Genomic DNA, 27812 nt, shown 5'->3' with positions numbered 1-27812 from the left:
ACTGAAGTATCCACAGTGGCTTTCACAGTGGAGGTGGGGTCACCAGTGAGTATCGCTCCCAGCTCTTTGTAGAAGTGGGAGCTTGTGGGTGCGGCACTGGAGCAGCGGCTGCTTCCTCTGCCTTGTGGTAGGTATTCCGCAGCTCCTTCACTTTGACCCTGCACTGCAGTGTGTCCTGGTCATGGCCCTTTTCTCTCATACATCGTGAAATCTGTCTGTAGGTATCATAATTCCCACATCTGGAGCACAGCTGGGAGTGGAAAACCTCCTCTCCCCAAATGCTGATGAGGTTCAGCAGCTTGGCATTGCTCCAAAGGGAGGGATCACCTGGTGCGTGGAGCAGGCATGGTCACCTGGAAAGATGCGCTGAGACCATTGCATGTGTCACTGAGCAAACAGGAAGGGGACTTTCAAAATTCCCAAGGAATTTAAGGGGGAGGGTTCATGGTTGGTCACCTGAGGGCAGTGCAGTAGAGTTCAAACTGATGACCAGAGAAGCGAGAACAGGGATTGTGGGACACCTCCCAGAGGCCAATCACAGCCCTGTAATCCACCAGGGAGTCTACACTGGCACCGCAGTGCTGTAGCCCCAGTGCAGAGAGCTGTACAACACTTGTCGGGGTGGGTTTTTTAAAGCGCTACAACTGTGCAGTTTCTGTGCACTAAGTGGCTTGGCCGTGCGTACATCTCAGACGTTACACCACAAAAAACTGCTTTCCTGTTCAGAAGCTTGCCAGTGTAGACAAGGCTGTAGATGGCTTACATAAAAATGAAAGACTGGTAATACAGGGTCAGACCAGTGGTCCATCTAGCCCAGCGTGCTGCCTGAGAGTGACCAGTGACAGATGCGTCAGAGGGAATGAAAAGAACAGGTTTGTTGACCTGCTCACCCTTACCTTTAACTTCACTGTTGTCGATTCCTACTTATTCTATCTTACCACACCTCCCCCGAGGTCTCTGGGAAAATCAGGAGTGAATCACTCCTTTGATACAGACATGTTCCAATCCAGCTGAATTAAGGCAGACTTTGGGCTAATGTCAGTTTGGAAAAGGCCCGCTTAACCCAGCAGGCTTCTCATAGTATCTGTTGCTGTGAACTGCATGTCGTGTGGGTGTGTGAACCCCAAAGCTATGAAACATGAAGAAACACAAGGCCAGTTCTGAGGAGGTTTCCAGAGCCAGGCCTGAGGGTTAAACAGCTGTGATCAAAAGGAAAAGGGGCCTCAGCACGTATAAAAATGACTGATTGCAAAAACAAAACAAAAAGTAAATTAAAAAACCAAACCAAACCAAAAAAACAACCCAGAAAAGCTACCATCACACATCCATCACCATGTTAGATTTTGACATCTCCTGCCTGACATGACATCTTTAATTTGCGAGAAGGGACCTGGGGAACTCTCTAGCTGTTTCCCTCTCACTGGATAAAAGGTTCACATCTTGTCTCAAGTAATTTTCCTCTTAAGAGAAGATTTATTTTAAAATTTATCAAAATAAATTCCATTTGAAATACAAATAATTACAATCTATCCTGGGTCTCTATTCTCATACATGCTATTTCTCTCACATATTCCCCAACTCTAATTCCTTTGGAGTGAGGTTTTAATTTCAGGATTAGCCACCACTTCCTATATAGTAGGAGGGGGCAGGGAGAGAACTAGAAGAAAAGCTGAATTATATTGTAACACTGAAAGTTATCACAGAATCAGCCTCTTTCGTTACACTAATTAACTTCACGTTTAATTTCCATGTCGCTGGTAACAACTTATTCAAATATTACAAAATATAAACCTATAGGGCAGTTTTCTCTTGATTCCCATTTCCACCCAGTGAGCTTTGTGTGAAGTCACATTCTACAATAACCTAGGAGCCTTCCATTTCTGTGAGTTCATTTCTCCCTGGGTCTTCTCCCGTAAGTGTGGGTGGAAAGGGGTCTCACACTATGCGGGAAGGTCGCATGATGAGAAAAACCACCTGTGCTCTATTTTCACACTTTCTAATCTTTCAAAGTAGCAGGAGGCAGAGAAATGATACAAATGCATAAGACTCAAGACCAAAACTAAGAGACAAAACCACAGAGTCAGGACTCAGCATCCATGTATCCTGCAGTCTGAACTTGGAATCTGATACATTCCCTCCATGCTGGACAAATGATGGTAGCCAATGAAGTGCTTCTTGTCCAACAAGGCAGCCAGACTGGGACCCATAGGCATGGAATGACTCTGAAGGACTCAGCTGTTTCTCTCTGTGCTTCATCTAACTTTGGATCCAAATGGTAAAAGACAGTTGTTCCCAATTTAATCATGGCATCCTTTAGGAGTGTGATCAATGCCACTTAACTAGGGAGCAGCGTTCTAAAAACAGTATACCTGGGCCACAGGTCACCATAGCGTCCATCTCTGGGGTGAAAATCAACCACTAGTACCTGCAATTTCTACCTGAGTTCTTCTCAAATCATTGACCTTACTTGGAGTAATTTTACACTTCTCTGGGGTAGAATTCTTCACCAAACGCACAACATATCAGTCGCGATAATGAGGTATAAATCCCCCAAATATGCCCTTTTATTTCTTTAATCTGGTGGCACAGATTTAAAATTAGGGACTAAATTCAGGTGCGTTTTAGAATCCCTGTAAGACACTAAACGTCAGGTAGCTATTAAAAATAGGTATCTTTCTGCAGCTCTATCACATTCAACACGGATTCCATTTTCTACACATTTTCAGCATCTCCCAGGGGTGAGCTGAACAGAAACGTCACTTCCATTTTTCCCATCTCTATCTAAAAAGGGATTGTATTTCCCAAATAATAGGCAACATGCACCTGATTAGGAAGGAGATATCTTCAAGAGCCATCTCCTGCAGGGCCTGGGCCAGAACTGCAGTGGGAGCCAAATGTATGAGTATTTTACCTATTTACATGTCATTTACTAAGGAATCCTCTTTCCAGCCCTTTAGAAAAAATATTGACCTAAGCAATTGAGCAATAGGGGATTGGGATGGTGATGGGGAATCCCTCTGACTTACCCTATCTTCTTCTGTTGTTACAGAGGGTGAAATGACAGTTTTCCCTATCCCTGCCCTGTTCCTGCTCTTTGTTATAGTTCAATATATTTTAAGTGAGGAAAATGGTAGCAAAAATATCTGCTCTCCAGCACAACCTGAAGCAACATCAAAGCAACTGGGAATGAAACAATGTGTTCCCAAAGGGGAAACTTGATGAGTAACAATTGCTTTGAAATGGGGGAACAGTATAACCGGGATGCTCAGGGTTTGTTTAGACGAGGAAAAGTGATGGAGTTTAGGTCAGACCAAGAGGAAAGCTAATGCAACCACTGCACCTGGGCTGTATCTGCTCTACAACTGTAATTGTCTTTTTACACCAAGATCACTAACAGGAGCTGCTGCCAACGCCATGTACAGTCCTAGTGGATGTAGGGCACAGGTAGTTTTTGCCTCAGTGTAGCTTGTTGGGATCAAACCATCTCTCTGGAGCTGATGAACATTCCTGGCTGGAGGGGGACACACTCTTATGACTAAAAAGGAAAGGAGTTGATAGAAAAGATCACAGGACTGACCCCAAAGAAGGGTGAGCTGCAAAAGGCAGAAGCAGGCAACTCATCTGGGGGAGCTGAGAGACCACGGTGAAGATGGTGCAAAGATCACTATACATTAGCAAATGTGATACTTTTAAAAACAAATCTTTGGCCAGCCCTAGTCCAGGCATTTCTTACAGTTCTCTCCCATGTGGATTTCCTGATGTCTAACAGGGAATGACCGCTGATTGAAGCTTTTCCCACACGCAGAGCATGTGTTGGGTTTCTCTCCACTGTGGATTCTACGATGTCTGACAAGGTCTGAGCGCTCAATGAAGCTTTTCCCGCACTCAGAGCATGTGTAGGGTCTCTCTCCTGTGTGGATTCTCTGATGTCTGCTCAGGGTAGAGCTCTGTTTGAAGCTTTTCCCGCACTCAGAGCACGTGAAAGGCATCTCTCCTGTGTGGATTCTACGATGTGTGATAAGGTTTGAGCTCTGATTGAAGCTTTTCCCACATTCAGAGCATGTGTAGGGCATCTCTCCTGTGTGGATTCTCCGATGTGTGATAAGGGCAGACCTCCGACTGAAGCATTTCCCACATTCAGAGCATGTGTAGGGTTTCTCTCCTGTGTGGATTCTATGATGTGTGATAAGCTGTGAGTGCCGATTAAAGCTTTTCCCACACTCAGAGCATGTGTAGGGCGTCTCTCCTGTGTGGATTCTCTGATGTGCGATAAGGGCATAGCTCCAACTGAAGCGTTTTCCACACTCACAGCATCCATAAGGTTTCTCACCCGTATGGATTCTCCGATGTATGATAAGGTATGAGCTCCGATTGAAGCGTTTCCCACAATCAGAGCATCCATAAGGTTTCTCACCTGTGTGGATTGTCTGATGTGTGATAAGGTGTGAGCTCCGATTGAAGCATTTCCCACACTCAGAGCACATGTAAGGTCTCTCTCCTCTGTGGATTCCCTGATGTGTGAAAAAATCTGAGCTTCCATTGAAGGTTTTCCCACATTCATGACATATGTAGCATGCCTCTTCCAAGTTGATTCTCCCATGTGTAATAAGGTCTGAGTGGCTACTGAAGTTTTCCTCTGGCCTTTGCTGACTCTCACAGGCTTTTGCTTTTTCTGGGAGTGCACAACTCCCGGAATCATTCCCTTTGGATCTTCCTGATAATGTCCCATATGGTTCTAGTGGCTCAGCATCTTCCTGCTGGGGATTCTCCTTATTCTCACTCACCATTCCAACAGCTGATGGGAGACGGAGAGAATCCAGACATAGGTCACTCCCTGTGCCTGAGAGAAAGGAAATCTCAGACAGGAATGGAAAAAGGGATGAACAAACGAAAATATGTGCGGGAGAGAACAAACCTATCAGGAGCTGATTTTCCCCAAACCCGTCCCCAGAGGAGAGAGGAAGGGATCAGTTTTGGTCCGCATCTCACCAGAACACTCAGGGGAAAGCGAGATCAGGGAGGGACCTGCTGCCAGCTGTCAGTCAGGATAGGTGGGAAGCCATGAGTGACATCTGCCTAATGATTCCACATTTGCAGGGAACAATCCTGAACTTGGAGAGCTCACAAGGTCTTTGTAGGGCATCCCAAATGTTTCCTGTATTCATGGACGGTTTTTGAGTTGCTTTAACCACTTCCTCACCTGTGCAGGCAGCTCTCGGGAGCACTTTTTTCTCAGAGCCGTGGAAGTCTGGGACCCACGGCTCTTCCCCTCGTTCCAGCTCCGAGATCACATCAGGCTTGGAAACTGGAAACCCTGCTCAAGGCAAAGAAAACAAGGAAGATCAGTGGAATTTGTGGGATACTTGTCACAAAGAATATTCCATGATTTTAAGCCCAGCTCATTTTTAAGCAGTAACATCTCAAGGCCAACTTCCTTTGCTCAACCCAGGAGAGTTGTTATTATTCTAAATCATATTCATTACCTTAGTGCCTAAGGACCAACTAACACTGGGTCCCCATTGTGCTAGGACAAGTACAAACACAAGACAGTGGATGGCCCATGCCCTGAACAATTTACAATCTAAATAGACAAGACTGACACAAAATGGGGGAAGGGGTACAAACCACTGTGAGAATATAGATTATCAGGGCTTGCCTGTAAAGCCTATACTTTAAGAACTTAGGTGTATTTTTATCACTTAGCTAGTTACAGGGGTATAAAAACAAAGAATCAAAATCTCAGTCTGCCTGTGTATGGACCTTCTCTCACTAGGATAGTCTGAGGCCATGTTCTTAGGCTAAGGAAGTGGTCCCCAACCTTTCTTGTGGGAATACCATATTGCTATTCCCAGAAGACTGTGGCGGGAGCCGGACACCCCGCCGCCGAAATGCCAAGTAGAAGAACCGGACACCAAAATGCCGCCGAGAAGCGGTGGTGGCGGCAAGAAGAACCACCGCCGAAATACCGCTGAGAAACAGTGGGGTGTCCTGTGGACGCACAAAAATGCCCTGGCAGGCGCCATGGCGCCCATGGGCACCGTGTTGGGGACCACTGGGCTAAGGTCTTTGGCTAAGCAGCAGGGGCAGCCATAAGCCGGGAAGCGAATGATCACATTGTCATATCCCAAACCAGTCACATAAGGTGCTATTGGGTTGTTTGGAAGACAATCCTGTCCAGATAGTGCCCATCACCACCAGACAAAGAAACAGATCTTAAGATGCTTAAAGAAAATTTAGTTTGATAGCATCCTGTCTGGCAAGAAAACACTTATCAATGGTCGTCGTACCCTCATTTCTGTATTGTTTTAACTTTATGGCCACCACTTTTCGATTGTTAATCTGTCTGGTTCTCTAATTGTTTCTGTCTGCTGTATAATTAATTTTGCTAGGTGTAAGTTAATTAGGGTAGTAGGATATAATTGGTTAGAGAATTATGTTACAATATGTGAGGACTGGTTAGTTAAATTTCAGTAAAATGATTGGTTAAGGTATAGCTGAGAATATGACTATATAAACTGGGGTTAAACAGGGGGGGAAGGGAAATTGGAATCAGATTTATTAAGGGGGAGAATGGGAACAGGGACACAGGCAAGGTTCTGCGGCATCAGAGCTGCAAAGGGGGACATGGGGGAAACACTCTGCGGCATCAGATCTGGGAACGGAACATTGGGGAACAGACTCTATGGGTGTATAGAGATAAGCCCGATTGGTGTGAATGGTTTTGGAATATGCTTAGGTTAGGGACCCCCCACAGCTCTAGATCCCCAAACCTCTCCTCCCTCCCACGCACCCACCCAGCCTACTTCCTGGGTGTCTTTCCTCCCCTTCTTCCTATTACTCTCAGCCGGCACCACCTCCCGGCACCTTGGGAGCTTCTTGTGTTCCCTCCTCGTCTCTCACTACCTCATCCCTCCCTGCTGCTTCTTATCTCTAACCCTGCACACTCCCTCGCCATTTCCTGGCATCTCAGAATTATCTACTCCCCCTTCTCCTCCCCTCCCACGGCTCTGTTATCCCTTCACCTGTGGGGTCCTGAATGGCAATATTATGCGCTCTCCTATCAAAAGAGGAGCTCATCTGACGGTCACACAAGCCATGCATCAGTCATCGACCTATTTACTCAATTTAGAATTCTACAGGTGGCATATTTTCCTCTTAAAATGAGGAAAAGGCATGAAAGCTGTAGTTATGAATGTAGCGCACCAAAAAGGCACATGTCCAAAAATTATTCTAGTGGGTGGAAGATAAGGAAAAAAAAAGGAGGGAAGGAAACTTGTCAAAACTTGTATGACGAATAAAGATATAAAGTTAAAGTTCTTTAGAGACCCCACAGCTTCTAATAACCCAGGGGACAGGACTCCTTACCCAGCAATAACACCGTCTCATAGTTCTCCTGCATGACATCCCTGTAGAGAGCTCTCTGAGTGGGGTCCAGCAGAGCCCCCTCTTCTCTGGTGAAATACACAGCCACCTCCTCGAAAGTCACCGGCCCCTGAAAGAGCAAGAGTCCAACACTCAGTACCTGCTGCCCCACTCACAGCCCCACTATTCACGGAACAGCAGCACCAAGTAAATGGAAGCTCTGGGAGGCACATGTTAACAGACTCCCACCCCAACCTTGCCTAGAGCAGCCAGGATGCATCAGAGGGTAGAAAGAGAGAACCTTTGTGTCTCCCAGCTGACAGACGGAGACAGGGTCTTCACATTTATCACATACCTACCAGCAAGAGCTTGATAAAAGAGATGGGACTGTCTCTGTACCCTGCTGGTGCTCCTTGGTAGGAATCCCAACACTCTCCAAATAAAATATAGGGAAGAAAGGGGAAGTAAAGAATATAAGTTAGATCAGAATTGTAGAAAATTGGTAAGGGAAGCTATCAGAAATCAATGACCAATCAATGAAAATAAGAAGGAAGTTTTTAAAAGTATATTAAGTACAAATTTAATCCTAACAATGGTAGTGGTAAATTACTAAACAGAAATAGCAGAATTATCAAAAAATAATGCAGAAGAGGTAAAAGTCTTCAATAAATATCTCTCTCCTGGGTTTGGAGAAAAACAAATGATGTAGTCGTATCATAAGATGTTGATTATGACACTCTTTCCATTCCAACAATAGCTCATGAGGACGTTAAACAGCAGCTATTAAAGTTAGAAATGTTTAAATAAGCAGGTCCAGATAACTTGTATCCAAGAGTTTTAAAAGACCTAGTGGAGGAGCATGGTGGACTGTTAATGTTGATTTTAATTAGGACTTGGAACACTGGGGATATTCCAGAAGATTGGAATAAAGCTAATGCTGTGCCAATATTTAAAAAGTGTAAAAGAGATGACCCTGCTAATTACAAGAGTGTCAGTCTGACATTGATACTGGGCAAGATAATGGAGCAGTTGATACTGGAGTTCATTAATAAAGAATTAAAGAGGGTAATATAATTAGTACCCATTAACAAAGGTTTAGAGAAAATAGATCCTATCAAACTACCTGGATATCCTTATTGGATGAGATCAAAAGTTTGGCTGCAGCTAATAGTACTGATGTAATATACCTAGACTTCTGCAAGGCCTATGAATTGGCTCAGCACAATATTTTGACTAAAAAATTAGAATGATACAAAATAAACACGGCATACATTAAATAGATTAAAAACTGTGATTGTAAATGGGGAACAATGGTTGAGTGGATTTATTTCTAGTGGGTTCCCACAAGCATTGGTTCTTGGCCCTGTGCTATTGAACAGTCTTATCAATAACCTAGAAGAGAATATAAAATCAATGATAAAGTTTGCAGTTGCCACAAAGATTAAGGGTGGTGGTAACTAATGAAGTGTCAGTAGATTCAGGCTGCAGCACTGGGTGTCTGGGAAGTTTTCCCAGCTCTGGCTGGGGGGTTATTTCCTGTTCCACAAAGAGGGGAAGTTCCATTCCCAACTCCTGTGCCTTGAAATTAGGCCCTATCTGACACTACGCCCCATATACAGCATAGCGGTATGATTATCATACGATTGGGACATAATTATGATGCATTTTGTGCAAGATGCAGCATGTACGGTGTCATTGGAGAAGTTATGATTTGCTGAATACGATTATCCTATTTGTGTGCATGGATCATGTTTGTATCTGAAGTTATGGATATTGACTATGTATCTGCATTTCCAATGTGCTTACTCTGGGTAACACCCACAACTACCCTTTCAGGTAAACAATGAAGAAGCCAGACAGTGCTGATGGCTCATTGGCAAAGACAATGGACCCCATGGAAGAGCTGAGCCTTCCTGTGAATGTTTCAGCCAGCCTATGAGTCATGGCTACTATGACTCAGCAGGGCATGCAACAAGACCACATGACACTGAACTCCATTTTCGTACCTGTATTTTTCCACAAACTGGACTGGAAACTGAGTCTGGAAGAAAGGGTTCCCACCATATGGAAAAGCTACCTAAGGTGGGGTGTGACATCATCTCTTGGCCTCATTCCCCACACAAGAGAATTCCTGGAAACACCTGAGGAACAAAGACTGAACTGGGGGAAGTGCTGGTCCCAGGGTAAAGGGATTTCTAGCTTGTGTATGGAAACTTGCAGGACTGCTTGTATCATCACTCAGGGTGAGAAATTGCTCATTCAAATTCTATCCATTTAGCATGTTAGGCTTAGTTTGAGTTTTTGGTTATTTGCTAAGTAATTTGCTTTGACCTGTTGGCAATCACTTAAAATCTTTCTGTAGTTAATAAACTTGTTTTATGCTTTATCTTAACCAGTGTATTTTGAGTGAAGTGTCTGAGGAAAATCTCATCTTGGTTAGCTTGTGGTGTATATCTTTCCTACATTGAGGGGAAGGCGAATTATACGTTATACAGCTCCCTGTGCACTGTAAGATGGTATAATTCTGGATTTATACAACAGCCGGTGTGCGAGGTTGGGAGCTGGGAAATTGGCTGTTGTCTTCTATCTGTCCTTGAGTGGCTTAGGTAAAGCACTCAGGTAGCTTAGTTGGGTGCATGATGCCAGTTGCTGTTGTGTTGGGTGATAAGAGGGCCTGGAGAGTCTGGCTGAATCTCCAGCAAAGCAGTGTGAGAAGGGCCAGACCAGCCTGAGGGTTAGAGGGCATAGCAATTCCCAGAAGTCCGCCCAAACTGCACCCCAGGGGTGACAACCCATCACACCCTAGATTACAAAGTCTCAGCAGGTTTGTCACATCCTGTCCCCTCCCTTTCTCCTCCCTAGATATTTCCTGCCTCCCGCCACCTCCAGCAGCTCCCATCCTCCTATGCATTTACTGCTCCTCTCCCTCCAAGCAGAGCCCATCACCAGCTCCCTGATGATCCCTTACCTGAGCCAGCTCCATTGCAGCCATTTCCTTCCCCTGGGAGGATGGGATGATCTGGAGCAAAACGTGGACGCTATTCTGTAGCCTGCCAGGGCGAGAAGGGAATGTGAGAGAATTCAGACAGGGATTTTGTCCATTCCACAAGCCCATTCACCCCAGGATTTTTCCCTGCTAATGGACATTCTAAGTTCTGCCACGCTGCGAAGTGCAGAGTGACCTTATTCCAGTACAGGCCTAGCCCCCTCCCACCAGGGTGGAACCCTCTGAGACATGGTGAAACCCTCCCAGTAACAGAGTCTCTCTGTTACACTTATCAAGTTTGCGGACTATGCCAAGCCTGGAGGGTTGCAAGTGCTTTGGATGGTAGGATTCAAATTCAAAATGATTTGAACAAACTGGAGAAATGTTCTGAAGTAAATAGGATGAAATTCAATAAGGACAAATGTAAAGTACTCCACTTAGGAAGGAACAATCAGTTGCACATGTTTAAAACAGGAAATGACTGTCTCGGAAGGAGTACTGCGGAAAGGGACCTGGGGGTCATAGTGGATCACAAGCTAAATATAAGTCAACAGTGTAACACTGTTGCAAAAAAAGCAAACATCATTCTGGGATGTACTAGCAGGAGTATTGTAAGCAAGACATGAGAAGTAATTCTTCCACTCTACTCTGTGCTGATTAAGCCTCAACTGGAGTATTGTGTCCAGTTCTGGGTGCCACATTTCAGAAAAGATGTGGACAAATTGGCAAAAGTCCAGAGAAGAGCAACAAAAATGATGAAAGGTCTAGAAAACATGACCTATGAGAGAAGACTGAAAAACTTGGGTTTGTTTAGTCTGGAGAAGAGAAGACTGAGAGAGGACATGATCACAGTTTTCAAGTACATAAAAGGTTGTTAAAAGGAGAAGGGAGAAAAATTGTTCTTCTTAACCTCTGAGGATAGGACAAGAAGCAAGGGGCTTAAATTGAAGCAAGGGCAGTTTAGGTTGGACATTAGGAAAAACTTCCTAACTGTCAGAGTGGTTAAGGACTGGAATAAATTGCCTAGGGAGGTTGTAGAATCTCCATCCTTGGGGATTTTTAAGAGCAGGCTGAACAAACACCTGTCAGGGATGGTCTGGATAATACTTAGTCCTGCCTTGAGTGCAGGGGACTGGACAAGATGACCTCTTGAGGTCCCTTCCAGTTCTGTGATTCTATGAACCAAAGGCCAGAGAAGAGCAGAATGAAAGTCATCACTTTGTGGGATTCTCTTTGTCATTTTCCCCAAGGCAGCTGTCTCAGGTTTACAAAGTTGTTTGATACTCCAGCCTTTATACAGTCTCTCCTGGGAGTGCCTCCTTTCGTGGGTTGGGCCTAGTTTTAGCTTTTCGCAAGTGTGATCCTGGGGGCTCTGAGACTGGGCCTTCTTGCCTCAGCACACCTTGTTTCTTTCTGTGGCTCCCCAGTGAGTCCAAATGAGTAGATACTCCTGATAAAGACTGTGAACATAAGAAAGGCCCACTGCGTCAGACCAATGGTCTATCTAGTTCAGTGGCCAATGCCAGGTGCTTCAGAGGAAATGAACAGAACAGGTCATCATCAAGTGATCCATCCCCTGTCACCAATTCCCAGCTTCTGGCAAACAGAGGCTAGAGACACCATCCCCACCCATCCTGCCTGTGACACTGGCAGATGAGGTGTTAGCTCTTGCAAAAGCCCCCATGTCTTAATTGAACATGGACAAACGCAGAGCTGGAATCAGTTTGGCTCACCTATGTTAGTATTGTTAGAACAGGTATGAGAATTATAAGAATGTGTTTAGGTTTTAGACTTTATTGAATGCTTGTGAGTTGCCGCCTGGGTTAATATCTGACTCGCTGCATTGTGAGAATCTGTGCCTCTGTAAATCAGCGAACAGGAGAGAGACTTTACCTGTGTGAAGTGCTGACTGGCAACAGAATGTATTATACACTGCCAGGCAGGAAAGGTCCATCAACACCAGATAGACTATTATGCGATGTTAAAGAAGGCAAAAGACTGTTGTTGTGCTCTTGACTTCCCATTAGCTGAGAGTGCAGCTCAGAGCACATGGCAGGAAGGGGATAAAAAAACGCATACGGAAGGAACTGATTATCTGTATGCTGCTTGGGCTCTGCGAGTCAAAGTTTCTAGGCATAAGCAAGCGATCCCCAGCTACTTAGCCTGGGTTAGTCGTAAAGAATATGTAGAGCTTGCTTATTATAGAAGCTTCTATTATCTTTTGAAATTTAAGACTGTAACTTGCCTGCATCTACAGGAATACCTGCTTTAACTTTGTAAACAACTCGTTTCCTTTTAAATAATCTTAATATAGGTAATTACATGAATGGTTACAAGTGTTCTCTTTGTTGTGAGATTGAAGATTCAATTGACCTAGTAAGTGCCTGGTCCTTTGGGACTGGCAATAACCTGAACATTGCTGTGATTCATGGTGTAAGGCAGTGGTTCTAAACCAGTGGTCTGGAGCTCTGTGGGGGACCATGAGCAGGTTTCAGGGGGGACGCCAAGCAAGGCTAGCATTAGATTCAGAGGCCCAGGACAGAAAGCTGAAGTCCCAGTGCATGGGGCTGAAATCTGGGGCCCTGAACCCCACCACCTGGGGCTGAAGACAAAGCCTAAGCAATGCAACTTTGGGGGGGGCCTGTGGCATGGGGCCCCAGGCAGCTGCCCTGCTTGCTAGCCCCTAACGTCAGCCCTGGCTTTTATATGCAGAAAACCAGTTATTTTGGCCCACATGGTCAAAACATGCGTATTTTATAGCATGTTGGGGGAGCCTCAGAAAGAAAAAGGTTGAAAACTCCTGGTGTAAGGGACCATCTGTCACAAAGGTGAGCTCAGCTGCGTGGTGAGATCTATGGGATGACCCAAGGGGACTGTCTGTGATTCCATGTTAATGCTGTTATAGTGCCTGAAGCGTTTACACTTGATACTTAATTGGTGAAATCTACATATCGACCTCAACCAATCTGGGGTTTGTGCCCTGCTTCTTACCAGTCTGCCTGAGGCTGGTGCTCATGCTCTCGGGTCACTGAAGACAGCGTTACAGAGACTTACGGGAGCAACGCCACCTGCAGCAATTGGCAGGAATGCAGAGCAGGCTTTACAGTGGCACCGTGTGGGCCAAATGGTCCATGGACTCAGTCAAGCCCCAGTTCTCCTCCAGTGCACATCAGCATCCCGGCAACCTTCAAGGAGGGTCAAGGCTGCCACTCCTTCAGTGATGATGGATCTCCAGCATAGCATCACCCGCACCCCATGACCCGCCTTATCTCCTGAGACACAGGTGAGTGACAGAGGGTGCACAACGGATCCTGGGGTGGGGGATAACAAAACACACCCTCTGGGGGTCACCCCTCAGGAAATGAAGGTGACAGGCATTGTGGTGGCAGTAAACAGGGAGAGGAGGGAGTGGGAGCAGCACCCTCAAAGGCAATACTGCCAGTGGGTCACCCCACCACATCAGGCATGGGGTTGATAGGGGGCCATTCCCTGGGCCAGGATGCCTCTGAAAGGCTATATAAACCCCAAGCTAGCACAGAAGCAGTTAAACTGCTGCTTTAGTCTGGACTGGCCCACCCCCTCCAAACCTGCAAACCATGCCAGGACTGGAGCAGGAGTTAATAGGAGAGATCTACTCTACTCAAAGGGGAGCAACCTTGGGAAGGGAAGAGTCTGTGGAGCATCTCCAGCCCAAGAGAGAGGGCTGACAGCATTCGGGGCTCTGGCCTTCACCAAGGGAGGGTGGGAATCCCCAGAACTCAAAGGGGGAGTAGGCTGCAACTTGCGCTGGAGACCCAGTAAACTCTGAAGGTAACTGAGACACTCCCACAGCCCCCAGAAGTAAGAGAGGCCCACATCCTGATGGGATCTGTTCAGTGTTTTCCCCTCCGTTTATTTTCTTTCATTCCTTTATTTACACTTGTTTGCTGACAGTTGGCTCTTTTGCTGTTTCACCTGGTACCCAAGAGAAGAAGAAAGTGCCCCTAGGCCTCAGCCAGACGGTGGAGCCCTGACGCACTAGAAGGACATGCCCCTGTAGCACCCCTGGGACAGGGGCAATTGGACTCACAGAGGTGCACCCCAGAAGGCCTGAGGCCTAGCACTTTGGCACCGGTTTGATGGGCTGGATGGCCTCTCACTGGGGGCTGCAAGAAGCCTGGCACACGGAGTAGATACGGGGTGGCCTGGGGAGCAGGAAGCAGGGCAGCATCCCAGACAGCACACCGAGAAGGGAAATGGAGAGGGGACGAGGGGCACTGCAGCGTACTCAGCACCCGTCCTGAAGGCCATTGGCAGAAAGTATTCCTCTCCCTGGCTTGGTCTTCTCCAGCAGCTCTCACCTGAGACATGACAAACCCATCACACCAAACATCTCTTAGAGGATATTTCATAGAATCATAGAATATCAGGGTTGGAAGGGACCTCAGGAAGTCATCTAGTCCAACCCCCTGCTCAAAGCAGGACCGATCCCCAATTAAATCATCCCAGCCAGGGCTTTGTCAAGCCTGACCTTAAAAACTTCTAAGGAAGGAGATTCCACCACCTCCCTAGGTAACGCGTTCCAGTCTTTCACCACCCTCCTAGTGAAAAAGTTTTTCCTAATATCCAACCTAAATCTCCCCCACTGCAACTTGAGACCATTACTCCTTGTCCTGTCATCTGCTACCACTGAGAACAGTCTAGAGCCATCCTCTTTGGATCCACCTTTCAGGTAGTTGAAAGCAGCTATCAAATCCCCCCTCATTCTTCTCTTCCGTAGACTAAACATCCCCAGTTCCCTCAGCTTCTCCTCATAAGTCATGTGTTCCAGTCCCCTAATCATTTTGTTGCCCTCCGCTGGACTCTTTCCAATTTTTCCACATCCTTCTTGTAGTGTGGGGCCCAAAACTGGACACAGTACTCCAGATGAGGCCTCACCAGTGTCGAATAGAGGGGAACGATCACGTCCCTCAATCTGCTGGCAATGCCCCTACTTATACATCCCAAAATGCCATTAGCCTTCTTGGCAACAAGGGCACACTGTTGACTCATATCCAGCTTCTCGTCCACTGTAACCTCTAGGTCCTTTTCTGCAGAACTGCTGCCGAGCCATTCGGTCCTTAGTCTGTAGCGGTGCATGGGATTCTTCCGTCCTAAGTGCAGGACTCTGCACTTGCCCTTGTTGAACCTCCTCAGATTTCTTTTGGCCCAATCCTCTAATTTGTCTAGGGCCCTCTGTATCCTATCCCTACCCTCCAGCGTATCTACCTCTCCCCTCCCAGTTTACTGTCATCTGCAAACTTGCTGAGGGTGCAATCCACACCATCCTCCAGATCATTTATGAAGATATTGAACAAAACCGGCCCCAGGACCGACCCTTGGGGCACTCCACTTGATACCGGCTGCCAACTAGACATGGAGCCACTGATCACTACTCCATTCATCCAGCCCATACTTCTTTAACTTGCTGGCAAGAATACTGTAAGAGACGGTGTCAAAAGCTTTGCTGAAGTCAAGGAACAACACGTCCACTGCTTTCCCCTCATCCACAGAGCCAGTTATCTCATCATAGAAGGCAATTAGATTAGTCAGGCATGACTTGCCCTTGGTGAATCCATGCTGACTGTTCCTGATCACTTTCCTCTCCTCTAAGTGCTTCAGAATTGATTCCTTGAGGACCTGCTCCATGATTTTTCCGGGGACTGAGGTGAGGCTGACTGGCCTGTAGTTCCCAGGATCCTCCTTCTTCCCTTTTTCAAAGATGGGCACTACATTAGCCTTTTTCCAGTCATCCGGGACCTCCCCGATCGCCATGAGTTTTCAAAGATAACGTCCAATGGCTCTGCAATCACATCCGCCAACTCCTTTAGCACTCTCGGATGCAACGCATCCGGCCCCATGGACTTGTGCAAGTCCAGCTTTTCTAAATAGTCCCGAACCACTTCTTTCTCCACAGAGGGCTGGTCACCTCCTCCCCACGCTGTGCTGCCCAGTGCAGCAGTCTGGGAGCTGACCTTGTTCGTGAAGACAGAGGCAAAAAAAGCTTTGAGTACATTAGCTTTTTCCACATCCTCTCACTTGGTTGCCTCCCTCGTTCAGTAAGGGGCCCACACTTCCCTTGACTTTCTTCTTGTTGCTAACATACCTGAAGAAACCCTTCTTGGTACTCTTAACATCTCTTGCTAGCTGCAACTCCAGGTGTGATTTGGCCTTCCTGATTTCACTCCTGCATGCTCGAGCAATATTTTTATACTCATCTCTGGTCATTTGTCCAATCTTCCACTTCTTGTAAGCTTCTTTTTTATATTTAAGATCAGCAAGGATTTCACTGTTAAGCCAAGCTGGTCGCCTGCCATATTTACTATTCTTTCTCCACATCGGGATGGCTTGTCCCTGTAACCTCAATAAGGATTCTTTCAAATACAGCCAGCTCTCCTGGACTCCTTTCCCCCTCATGTTATTCTCCCAGGGGATCTTGTCCGATCAGTTCCCTGAGGGAGTCAAAGTCTGCTTTTCTGAAGTCCAGGGTCCGTATTCTGCTGGTTTCCTTTCCTCCTTGTGTCAGGATCCTGAACTCGACCATCTCATGGTCACTGTCTCCCAGGTTCCCATCCACTTTTGCTTCCCCTACTAATTCTTCCCAGTTTGTGAGCAGCAGGTCAAGAAGAGCTCTGCCCCTAGTTGGTTCCTCCAGCACTTGCACCAGGAAATTGTCCCCTACATTTTCCAGAAACTTCCTGGATTGTCTGTGCACTGCTGTATTGCTCTACCAGCAGATATCAGGGTGATTGAAGTCTCCCATGAGAACCAGGGCCTGCGATCTAGTAACTTCTGCGAGTTGCCTGAAGAAAGCCTCGTCCACCTCATCCCCCTGGTCTGGTGGTCTATAGTAGACTCCCACCACGACATAATCCTTGTTGCTCACACTTCTAAACTTAATCCAGAGACTCTCAGGTTTTTCTGCAGTTTCATACTTGAGCTCTGAGCAGTCATACTGATCTCTTACATACAGTGCAACTCCCCCACCTTTTCTGCCCTGCCTGTCCTTCCTGAACAGCTTATATCCATCCATGACAGTACTCCAGTCATGTGAGTTATCCCACCAAGTCTCTGTTATTTCAATCACATCAAAATTCCTTGACTGTGCCAGGCCTTCCAGTTCTCCCTGCTTGCTTCCCAGGCTTTGTGCATTTGTGTATAGGCACTTGAGATAACCCACTGATCGCCCCTCGTTCTCAGTATGAGATAGGAGCCCTGCCCTCTCACACGCTTCTGCTCGTGCTTCCTCCTGGTATCCCGCTTCCCCACTTACCTCAGGGCTTTGGTCTCCTTCCCCCGGTGAACTTAGTTTAAAGCCCTCCTCACTAGGTTAGCCAGCCTGCTTGCGAAGATGGAGCCTGTCTCTGCCTAGCACTCCTCCTTCTTAGAACATCATCCCATGGTCAAAGAATCCAAAGCCTTCTCTCTGACACCACCTGCGTAGCCATTCGTTGACTTCCACGATTCGACGGTCTCTACCCAGGCCTTTTCCTTCCACAGGGAGGATGGCTTGAACACCACTTGCGCCTCAAACTCCTTTATCCTTCTTCCCAGAGCCACGTAGTCTGCAGTGATCCGCTTAAGGTCATTCTTGGCAGTATCATTGGTGCCCACGTGGAGAAGCAGGAAGGGGTAGCGATCTGAGGGCTTGATATGTCTCGGCAGTCTCTCTGTCACATCGTGAATCTTAGCTTCTGGCAAGCAGCAGACTTCTTGGTTTTCCCGGTCGGGGCAGCAGATAGATGGACAGATTTATCCATAAGGGAGAGCATGTGAGGCTGTAACAAAGTGGGTGTTGCCTGTGAGTCTTACTGTCCTATACTAAAACTGTGTGTACCTCAGTTTCCCAGTGTACTGCACCCAAGACTTCAGTGGTAGGAATTGGGTGTATAATTTTTGCTGAGGCCCTCGGGGCAGGTGAAGCATCCAGCTGCCTGCACTTATGTAACCTGAGACCCAGGAGAGGGGTGAGACCAGGTGACACCTTTTTCCCAGGAAGTGAGACACGGAGATGGAGGAGGAGCAACAGGGGGGTGTCGGAGGTCGGGTCATTGAAAGTGGGCAGTCTGCATGGGGGGACTGGAAAAGGGGGAGTCAAAGGCGTCTGTCCCATGACTCCCAAGCTGGACTTGGCTGAAAGTCACTGATTTCTGTGATAGCAAGCTCTGTTCTACACTGTGTTCCTGTAGCCTAATAAACCTTGTGTTTTACTGGCTGGCTGAGAATCATGTCTGACTGCGGAGTTGGGGTGCAGGACCTCTGGCTTCCCCAGGAGCCCCGTCCGGGCGGACTTGCTGCAGGAAGCACACACTGTGGAAGGGGATGCTGAATGCTCTGAGGTCAGACCCAGGAAGGTGGAAGCTGTGGAAGCTTCTGCCCTGGAGACAGTCTGCTCAGAGAGAGGAGGCTTCCCCAGAGTCCTGACTGGCTTCATACAGAGTAGTTCTAGAGCATTGACCCGGTGACTCCATGACAGAGGCATCTACAAAAAGCTCATAACTGATGAAGACTCATAATGACTGAGAGATCAACGTATGGGACATATGTAAGGACAAAGCATTTATATTGAAAATCTACTTTATGGACTTGGAATGGAAATCAATCACTGAGAGGTAATGGGCCCCAGGATTGGCCCATCCACTCAAGAGGGAGCAGCCACCAATATTCCCTCTAATTTTTTCCATCCACGTGCAGAATGAATTTTGTTACGTGCTCCACCAATATTGAGGTAATGTGTGGATGTGCGCCACCAGTATAAACAAAAACCCTAGATATGATATATATTTTTAAACAGTTCATAGGTATGGAAGAAGACGAAATAATATTAAAACAAGGGATAATTAATAAGGTGCACTACTTGAGATATGTATTTAGTATGAAATCAAATAAAAAGAAAATTGACACTGCCCTTGGAGTACATGTACCGGATACTGGAAAGGAGAGTAAAAGGTATTCACTCAGGCTTATACCATTTCTATGGGATGTCAATTCTTAATTTGATGAATACTTCACACACATAGAACACAGACAGCAAACAAAACCCCAAACAAACAAGTGACAACACTGAAAACACAAAGGGAAGTAAAACATCAGCTGGTCAGTTATAGGTATTTTAAATGAGTGTTTAGGACCCACGCTGTGCAAGTGCAACAGAGCCCTGTAGAAACAGGCAAAGTTCTCCTGTTTTCTCACACACACACACACACACACTCAAAAATTCAGAGTAGAAGCCCTGGAGCACATTAACACATGGTTTTGGAGTTTGCAGACAGATCCCTGCTTCAAAGAGCTTGCAAATAAGGTCTTCATCCTACAAAACACGTAGCACCACACCTTGTGCTTTCTACTTCTGAGTCAATGGAGTACTCGGAAGAGCCAGACCTCTACCAGACAGCAAAGATCTGGCCTTAATGTTTCCAATACCTCTCCCCAAACAAATTCTAAAACTTAATGGAAATCACTTGTCTGGAATCCAACTCTAATTGAAAGGCCAAACAAATAAAACTGGAAGAACTTTACCATGGATACTGTTTAACTATTTACCATGTATTAATTAGTAACAGGATATTTTTTTTAAAAAATCATTAAGATCACAGTTTTCAGACACCTAAAACACGCTAAAAAAATTATGTTGTTAAAAGAATCCTTGCTCTCTTACCTTAAGCCATCAACACCTATATAAGCTTTGTTTGAAATGTAACTGTGCCAATGTCACGAGCTGGGCCTAGCCACATGCTTTTGCTCCAGTATTCATTCACTAAAGCCCCAATCCTGCAAATGCCTATGCATGGATGCCCTCCAGAGGCATAACTGTTTGCAGGATCAGTATCTAAGAGAGAATAAACAGCATGAAAGCAGCTTCTTAAAGCCACACCAATCAAAATAAAATCACAGATCTATTTCTTTTAACCTTGGATTGCTGTACTTTACCCATCAGATCACTACGACAGAAAGACCAAAGTGTTTTTTCAGTTTGTTCACTGTGTGGACTTGACAGCAGTTTAGAGCCTGATCCTGCGCTTATTAAGACCTCACTGCAACCTAATCTGCAGTCTGCACTCTTTAAAAATACTCATATGACTTCCTCAGAACTCTAGGAAGAGGACAGATTATTAACACATATCTACAAAAGCAGCCTAAATGCTTTACAATAAAAACCAACAACAGCAACAAGTCAGATTCTGCATTAAGATCTGCTAATGCAGAATCCCTCCGCCCTCTTTACCTCTCTGCTCTGGATCTGTCTCCCTCCAGTCAAACTAAATCTTAGCCCAGTCTTTCTCACATCTCTGGCAGATGTCCACCAGCTGTCAACTGAATGCAACATGGCCCAAAGCAAGCTCTTCATCTTTCCCTGCTGATATTAGGTGAAAAATATTTTGGTTTAGAACCGCAGAGGATTCACTGTTTTGTGTTTGCTCTATAATTCTAACAGTGGAAAATAGCGGGGGCGCCACATTATTCCTTCCCCATCAGACTATTCCTGGCATATTTCAGATCTTGTAATTATATCAATAATCAGGTGGTAATTAATACCAGCTCCTCACCCCAGACTCATAGTTACCTCAACAACAAGAAAAGGCAAGATGTGCTTGGACTGACCTTGCTCTGATGCATTAATCAGACAATGGAGTTTCCCCAGCACCCCACCTCCCATGTAGCCACATCCCCCACGTGCCCCAAAATGCCAGCAACCTGCCCAAAATCTTGGCACCCCACCCAGTGCAGCCTGCTCTGACCAGTCCCTCCACCCCCCGTGCAGCCTGCTCCCCCAGCCCAGCCTGGGGCTGGGAGAGAGTCCTTTCTCTCCCCGGCACCAGCAGCTGCAGCCCAGCTGGGGCTGCTGAGAGAGTCTGACTCTCTCCTCTCCCTGCAGCAGCCTGGCTGGAAGTCAGGACACCCCAAACTCCCCACCCCCAACTCACCCCACCTACCCCCTACTTCCCCCATCACGTCACCTTCTTCCACATTCTCTCCACGGTCCAGGAGGCACCTAATTAGTGGACTCATATCTGCGCAGCTCCACTAATTAGGTACTGTCAGGGTTCCTTCCCCACTCTGAACTCTAGGGTACAGATGTGGGGACCCGCATGAAAGACCCCCCCAAGCTTATTTCTACCAGCTTAGAGTAAAAATTCCCCAAGGCACAAAGTCTTTGCCCTTGGATTAGGTAAATGCTGCCACCACCAAGTGCTTTAACAAACAATCAGGGAAAGGACCACTTGGAGTTCCTATTTCCCCAAAATATCTCCCCAAGCCCTTCCACCCCCTTTCCTGGGGAGGCTTGAGAATAAACAAGATGAGCACAGACCAGCCTTGGATTTTTAAGACCCCAAAAAACCCAGTCAGATTCTTAAAAACAGAAATTTATTAGAAGAACAAAAAAAGATAAGAGAACAACTCTGTAAGATCAGAATGGAAGATAATCTTACAGGCAGTCAGATTCAAAACATAAAGAATCCCTCTAGGCAAAACCTTAAGTTACAAAAAGATATGAAAACAGGAATACACATTTCCTCCAGCACAGCGAATTTCACAAGCCAAAACAAAGAAAACCTAACGCATTTTCTAGCTAGATTACTTACTAACTTTACAGGAGTTTGAGGGCTTGCATCCTTGATCTGTTCCCGGCAAAGGTATCACACAGACAGACAAAAGCCTTTTTCCCCCACTCCAGATTTGCAAGTACCTTGTCCCCCATTGGTCATTGTGGGTCAGGTGCCAGCCAGGTTACCTGAGCTTAACCCTTTAGAGGTAAAAGGATTTTGTCTCTGGCCAGGAGGGATTTTATAGCACTGTATACAGAAAGGTGGTTACCCTTCCCTTTATATTTATGACAGGTACGCAGCCCTTCATTCCCTCGTGCGCGGCCGTCCAGGTGCGTACCTTAAAGGGAACTATGGTTGTCACTCCTCACTAGTCAGCTAGCAAGGTAATGCAACACTCAAGTGACCAACCTTGCTCCCTCCCACATGTGTAACTCACACCTAGCACTAACATAACCTGCTCACTCCCATCTCTTCTCCCTATAACTCCGAGTCCTAGAGCTGCTGCTGTCATTAATGCACACAGGCTTTCACTCCTGTTAATGCTGGAAAGACCTAATCCAGGGACAGGACTGAACCCTTATTTTCTCATCTCATAGGACAGTCTCAGCTGAGGGGGAGGTGAGAGGGGGAACAGGTATAAAGGGAAAAGAGTTGTTGTAGCCATGTTCGTCCCAGGATATCAAAGAGAGGGATTTTTAATTGGTTCTACATGAAATTCCCTCACCCACCTTGTCTCTGCAAGAGATCTGAAAGTGCCAGAACAAAAACAGGAAGACAGAGCTCAGGACTCTAAAGCAAACATTTTCAATCCCCTGGAAGAAACTACATTTCCCATCTGCGCATGGGTGTATTTATATCCTATATGAGGGACTACCCCATTCCTCTCACAGCAACAAGGGGAGACTGCAGCCAGCCCCAGAGAGTCCTTCCCCACCCTGGGATGTGAAAGATCCTTGTGCCTTCGGTTCCACACTGGCGAATGGAGTTTACGAGTACTCCCTCCCCAGACTCCCCAGGGCAGCCAGGGATAATTAGTGGGTTATGGGAATTAGAAAATGAAAATTCATTAAGAACAATATTTTTGTGTTTATTATTAAATCCCGAGACACCCACCAATCCCTGTCCTTCTTCCGATGAGCTATAAATATCTAAGGGACTCAGCTACTGATCCTGCAGTGAGTTTCTGCCCCTCCCCACATTCTCTAGCAGCACTTTTAAGAACAGGCCAGGGAAACATGTAAATACTTTGAACCAAATTCCAGAAGCTGCTGAGCATGGACAAGTTAAAATGAAACCAAGGTTCTGTCTCTCCAAGGACCCGGCCACTAGTGCAAAATTAAAAGGAGTACTTGTGGCACCTTAGAGACTAACCAGTTTATTTGAGCATGAGCTTTCTTGAGCTACAGCTCACTTCATCGGATGCATGTACTCCTTTTCTTTTTACGAATACAGACTAACACGGCTGTTACTCTGAAACCTGTCAGTGCAAAATTATAGACACTCCCCAGAAATCTGAAATGGCCACTTCATAACTGATAGAATGGTATTTATCTGTTGACTTCTGGGAATTATCAATAAAAGAAACAACCCAGTGAAGGTGATACCCTGAGGGAAAGATCTCATGTGTCTTTACAAATCGGTATAATCTAATCGAATCTGGGACTTTATACACTAAAATGCTTTATTCTTAGCCCTATGGCGATTGCCTGGTGTCACTACAGGGCAGAATTAAGGTTGGGTGCCTTAGCCATGAATTTCCATCCCCTAGCACAGGGGTAGGCAACCTCTGGCATGCGTGCCAAGGTAGCTGATTTTCAGTGGCACTCACACTGCCCAGGTCCTGGCCACCAGTCCGGGGGTGGGATCTGCATTAATTTTAAATTAAGCTTCTTAAACATTTTAAAAACCTTATTTACTTTAGTTATTGAATCATACAATCTCAGCGTTGGAAGGGACCTCAGGAGATTATCTTGTCCAACCCCCTGCTCAAAGCAGGACCAATCCCCAATTTTTTCCCCAGATCCCTAAATGGCCCCCTTGAGGACTGAACTCACAACCCTGGGTTTAGCAGGCTTGAAATTAGGCGAAGGTTTCTAACCATCAGACTGAAGTTTTGGAACAGCCTCCCAAGGGAAGCAGTGGGGGCAAAAAACCTAACTGGCTTCAAGACTGAGCTTGATACATTTCTGGAGGGATTGGTATGATGGTACTGCCTACAATGGCAGGTAGCCGATCTGCAACTGCTAACAGCAAATATCTCCAAAGGCCGGTGATGGGACACTAGATGGGGAGGGCTCTGAGCTACTACAGAGAATTCTTTCCTAGCTGTCTGGCTGCTGGGTCTTTGCCCACATACTCAGGGTCTAATGGATTGCCATATTTGACTTCGACTCCCTCAGGGAACAGATGGCCAGGATCCCCTGGGGGACTAACATGAAGGGGAAGGGAGTCCAGGAGAGCTGGCTGTATTTCAAGGAATCCCTGTTGAGGTTACAGGGACAAACCATCCCGATGAGTCGAAAGAATAGTAAATATGGCAGGTGACCAGCTTGGCTTAATGGTGAAATCCTAGCGGATCTTAAACATAAAAAAGAAGCTTACAAGAAGTGGAAGGTTGGACATATGACCAGGGAAGAGTATAAAAATATTGCTCGGGCATGTAGGAAAGATATCAGGAGGGCCAAATCGCACCTGGAGCTGCAGCTAGCAAGAGATGTCAAGAGTAACAAGAAGGGTTTCTTCAGGTATGTTGGCAACAAGAAGAAAGCCAAGGAAAGTGTGGGCCCCTTACTGAATGAGGGAGGCAACCTAGTGACAGAGGATGTGGAAAAAGCTAATGTACTCAATGCTTTTTTTGCCTCTGTTTTCACTAACAAGGTCAGCTCCCAGACTGCTGCGCTGGGCATCACAAAATGGGGAAGAGATGGCCAGCCCTCTGTGGAGATAGAGGTGGTTAGGGACTATTTAGAAAAGCTGGACGTGCACAAGTCCATGGGGCCGGACGAGTTGCATCCGAGAGTGCTGAAGGAATTGGCGGCTGTGATTGCAGAGCCCTTGGCCATTATCTTTGAAAACTCGTGGCGAATGGGGGAAGTCCCGGATGACTGGAAAAAGGCTAATGTAGTGCCAATCTTTAAAAAAGGGAAGAAGGAGGATCCTGGGAACTACAGGCCAGTCAGCCTCACCTCAGTCCCTGGAAAAATCATGGAGCAGGTCCTCAAAGAATCAATCCTGAAGCACTTACATGAGAGGAAAGTGATCAGGAACAGTCAGCATGGATTCACCAAGGGAAGGTCATGCCTGACTAATCTAATCGCCTTTTATGATGAGATTACTGGTTCTGTGGATGAAGGGAAAGCAGTGGATGTATTGTTTCTTGACTTTAGCAAAGCTTTTGACACGGTCTCCCACAGTATTCTTGTCAGCAAGTTAAGGAAGTATGGGCTGGATGAATGCACTATAAGGTGGGTAGAAAGCTGGCTAGATTGTCGGGCTCAACGGGTAGTGATCAATGGCTCCATGTCTAGTTGGCAGCCGGTGTCAAGTGGAGTGCCCCAGGGGTCGGTCCTGGGGCCGGTTTTGTTCAATATCTTCATAAATGATCTGGAGGATGGTGTGGATTGCACTCTCAGCAAATTTGCAGATGATACTAAACTGGGAGGAGTGGTAGATACGCTGGAGGGGAGGGATAGGATACAGAAGGACCTAGACAAATTGGAGGATTGGGCCAAAAGAAATCCGATGAGGTTCAATAAGGATAAGTGCAGGGTCCTACACTTAGGATGGAAGAATCCAATGCACCGCTACAGACTAGGGACCGAATGGCTAGGCAGCAGTTCTGCGGAAAAGGACCTAGGGGTGACAGTGGACGAGAAGCTGGATATGAGTCAGCAGTGTGCCCTTGTTGCCAAGAAGACCAATGGCATTTTGGGATGTATAAGTAGGGGCATAGCGAGCAGATCGAGGGACGTGATCGTTCCCCTCTATTCGACACTGGTGAGACCTCATCTGGAGTACTGTGTCCAGTTTTGGGCCCCACACTACAGGAAGGATGTGGATAAATTGGAGAGAGTCCAGCGAAGGGCAACAAAAATGATTAGGGGTCTAGAGCACATGACTTATGAGGAGAGGCTGAGGGAGCTGGGATTGTTTAGTCTGCAGAAGAGAAGAATGAGGGGGGATTTGATAGCTGCTTTCAACTACCTGAAAGGGGGTTCCAAAGAGGATGGCTCTAGACTGTTCTCAATGGTAGCAGATGACAGAATGAGGAGTAATGGTCTCAAGTTGCAATGGGGGAGGTTTAGATTGGATATTAGGAAAAACTTTTTCACTAAGAGGGTGGTGAAACACTGGAATGCGTTACCTAGGGAGGTGGTGGAATCTCCTTCCTTAGAGGTTTTTAAGGTCAGGCTTGACAAAGCCCTGGCTGGGATGATTTAACTGGGGATTGGTCCTGCTTCGAGCAGGGGGTTGGACTAGATGACCTTCTGGGGTCCCTTCCAACCCTGATATTCTATGATTCTATGATTTGGGATGGGAAGGAATTTTGCCCAGATTCAGATTGGCAGAGACCCTGGGTTTTTTGTCTGCCTTCCTCTGCAGCATGGGGCATGGCATGGCTCATTTGCAGGTTTAAACAAGTGTAAATGATGGATTTTTTTATAACTTGAAGTCTTTAAATAAATGATTTGAGGACTTCATTAACTCAGCCCGAGGTGTCTGTTCAGTACCACAATGGAGACCCTGATCTTATAGAATCATAGACTATCAGGGTCGGAAGGGACCTCAGGAGATCATCTAGTCCAACCTCCTGCTCAAAGCAGGGCCGATCCCCAATTTTTGCCAACTGTGTCTGTGCAGAGCCCTGCACAACAGGAGGCCTGACCTCAATCAGGGGCTCTGCAACTCCCGGCACTACAAGATCCCTGGTTTTGTTTAGGGTCCCTGCAGCATCTGACGAAACGTGGGGCCAGGATCTCTGTCAGGGTCCGTGCAGTGCCCAGTACAGCGGTGGGGTGCGATCTGCGTCAGGGTCCGTGCAGTGCCGGGCCCAACGGGGACACAGATCTCACTCGGGGTCTCGGAGGCGCCCAGCACAATGGAGGCAGCAGTTTGGGACGCAGTCGGGCGCTGCCTGGCACAAGGGGGGCTGTGATCTCGGTCCAGGTCTCAGTTGTACCTAAAACAACAGAGGTGTCCCTGTCTCGGGGCTCTGTCCGTTCACCCTCTGCCCGGTTCAGAATCACTCCGGGGAACGATTCCCCCCTAAACCAGGACAAGTCACTGCAGGTAAAGTGGGGGGGACACCCCCCCCCAAGGCTGAGATTTGAACTGGCCACGGGCGAAGTGGGGAGGAAACGGGGTCCGGGGGGGGCAGAGCCCGTCTCAGGGAGGTGGGGGACGGGGGGGGGGTCACCCGGGCTGCTGCTCGTCGCTGCCGGGAGAGAAAGGGGGCAGGGCGGGAGCGGGGGGGCCCCGGGGGGGCAGCGGTAAATCCGAGGGGATCTCAGCCCCCCCTTTCCCTCCCCGCCCCTCGGGGGACCCCGGCTCTTCTCCCACCCGGCCATGCCCGGGCTGCGCCGACATTTTCCCCCCGCCCCTTTCCCCAGGTCTCCCCCCCCCGCCCGGCAGCCCCCGACCGGCCCCACGCAGGGACCCCGGGGGGGCTGGTCCCCCCCCGGACACTGGGGCAGAGTCACCGCCCGGCCCCGGGGCTCGCTCCGGTACCTGGAGGCTGCAGCTCCGCAGCGGGGCGGGCGGAGCCCGGGGCGGCCCCAGGGCGGCTCCGGCGGGAGCGGGGCCCGGGCCGGGCACGGGGGGGGATGAAGGTCTCCCCGGCACAGACCCTTCGGCAAGACTCAGCGGCAAGTGAGCTCTGCCTCTGCGCATGCCCGACT

At 47.3% G+C, this 27812-nt stretch overlaps 3 protein-coding genes across 6 annotated transcripts in view; 1 reads left to right on the top strand and 2 right to left on the bottom strand.

Annotated features, from left to right (window-relative positions):
• Window positions 1-27812, bottom strand: part of LOC102943236 (zinc finger protein 883) — a 2438435-nt gene that overhangs the window by 1924701 nt on the left and 485922 nt on the right. The window lies entirely within an intron of this gene.
• The window catches only part of LOC114020163 (zinc finger protein 501), a 1907800-nt gene that overhangs the window by 1428065 nt on the left and 451923 nt on the right, over window positions 1-27812 (top strand). The gene's annotated exons all lie outside the window — the stretch shown is intronic.
• Window positions 1451-27771, bottom strand: LOC102939044 (zinc finger protein 501). The gene is made up of 5 exons (XM_043537513.1): window positions 27643-27771; window positions 10331-10412; window positions 7366-7492; window positions 5201-5314; window positions 1451-4795 (listed from the first exon to the last, which is right to left on the bottom strand). Exons 2-5 carry the CDS (start codon window positions 10352-10354, stop codon window positions 3714-3716), a joined length of 1347 nt encoding a protein of 448 aa, XP_043393448.1. The 5' UTR covers window positions 10355-10412; window positions 27643-27771; the 3' UTR covers window positions 1451-3713.

Source organism: Chelonia mydas, chromosome 28 (genome assembly GCF_015237465.2).
Source record: "Chelonia mydas isolate rCheMyd1 chromosome 28, rCheMyd1.pri.v2, whole genome shotgun sequence".
Classification (NCBI taxonomy): Eukaryota; Metazoa; Chordata; order Testudines; family Cheloniidae; genus Chelonia; species Chelonia mydas.
Note: the sequence above shows the minus strand (reverse complement) of the source record. Positions and strands in the feature narration are given on the sequence as shown.

Bases quoted from the DNA above. Each gene is read 5' to 3' on its own strand.
- LOC102939044 (XM_043537513.1), bottom strand. From the start codon at position 10,354: ATGGCTGCAATGGAGCTGGCTCAG. The intron at 5,315-7,365 runs GTAAGGAGTCCT...TGCCTTGAGCAG, and splicing joins TGAGACGGTGTTATTGCTGG to GGTTTCCAGTTTCCAAGCCT. The intron at 4,796-5,200 runs GTGAGGAAGTGG...GTCTCCCATCAG, and splicing joins CCCGAGAGCTGCCTGCACAG to CTGTTGGAATGGTGAGTGAG.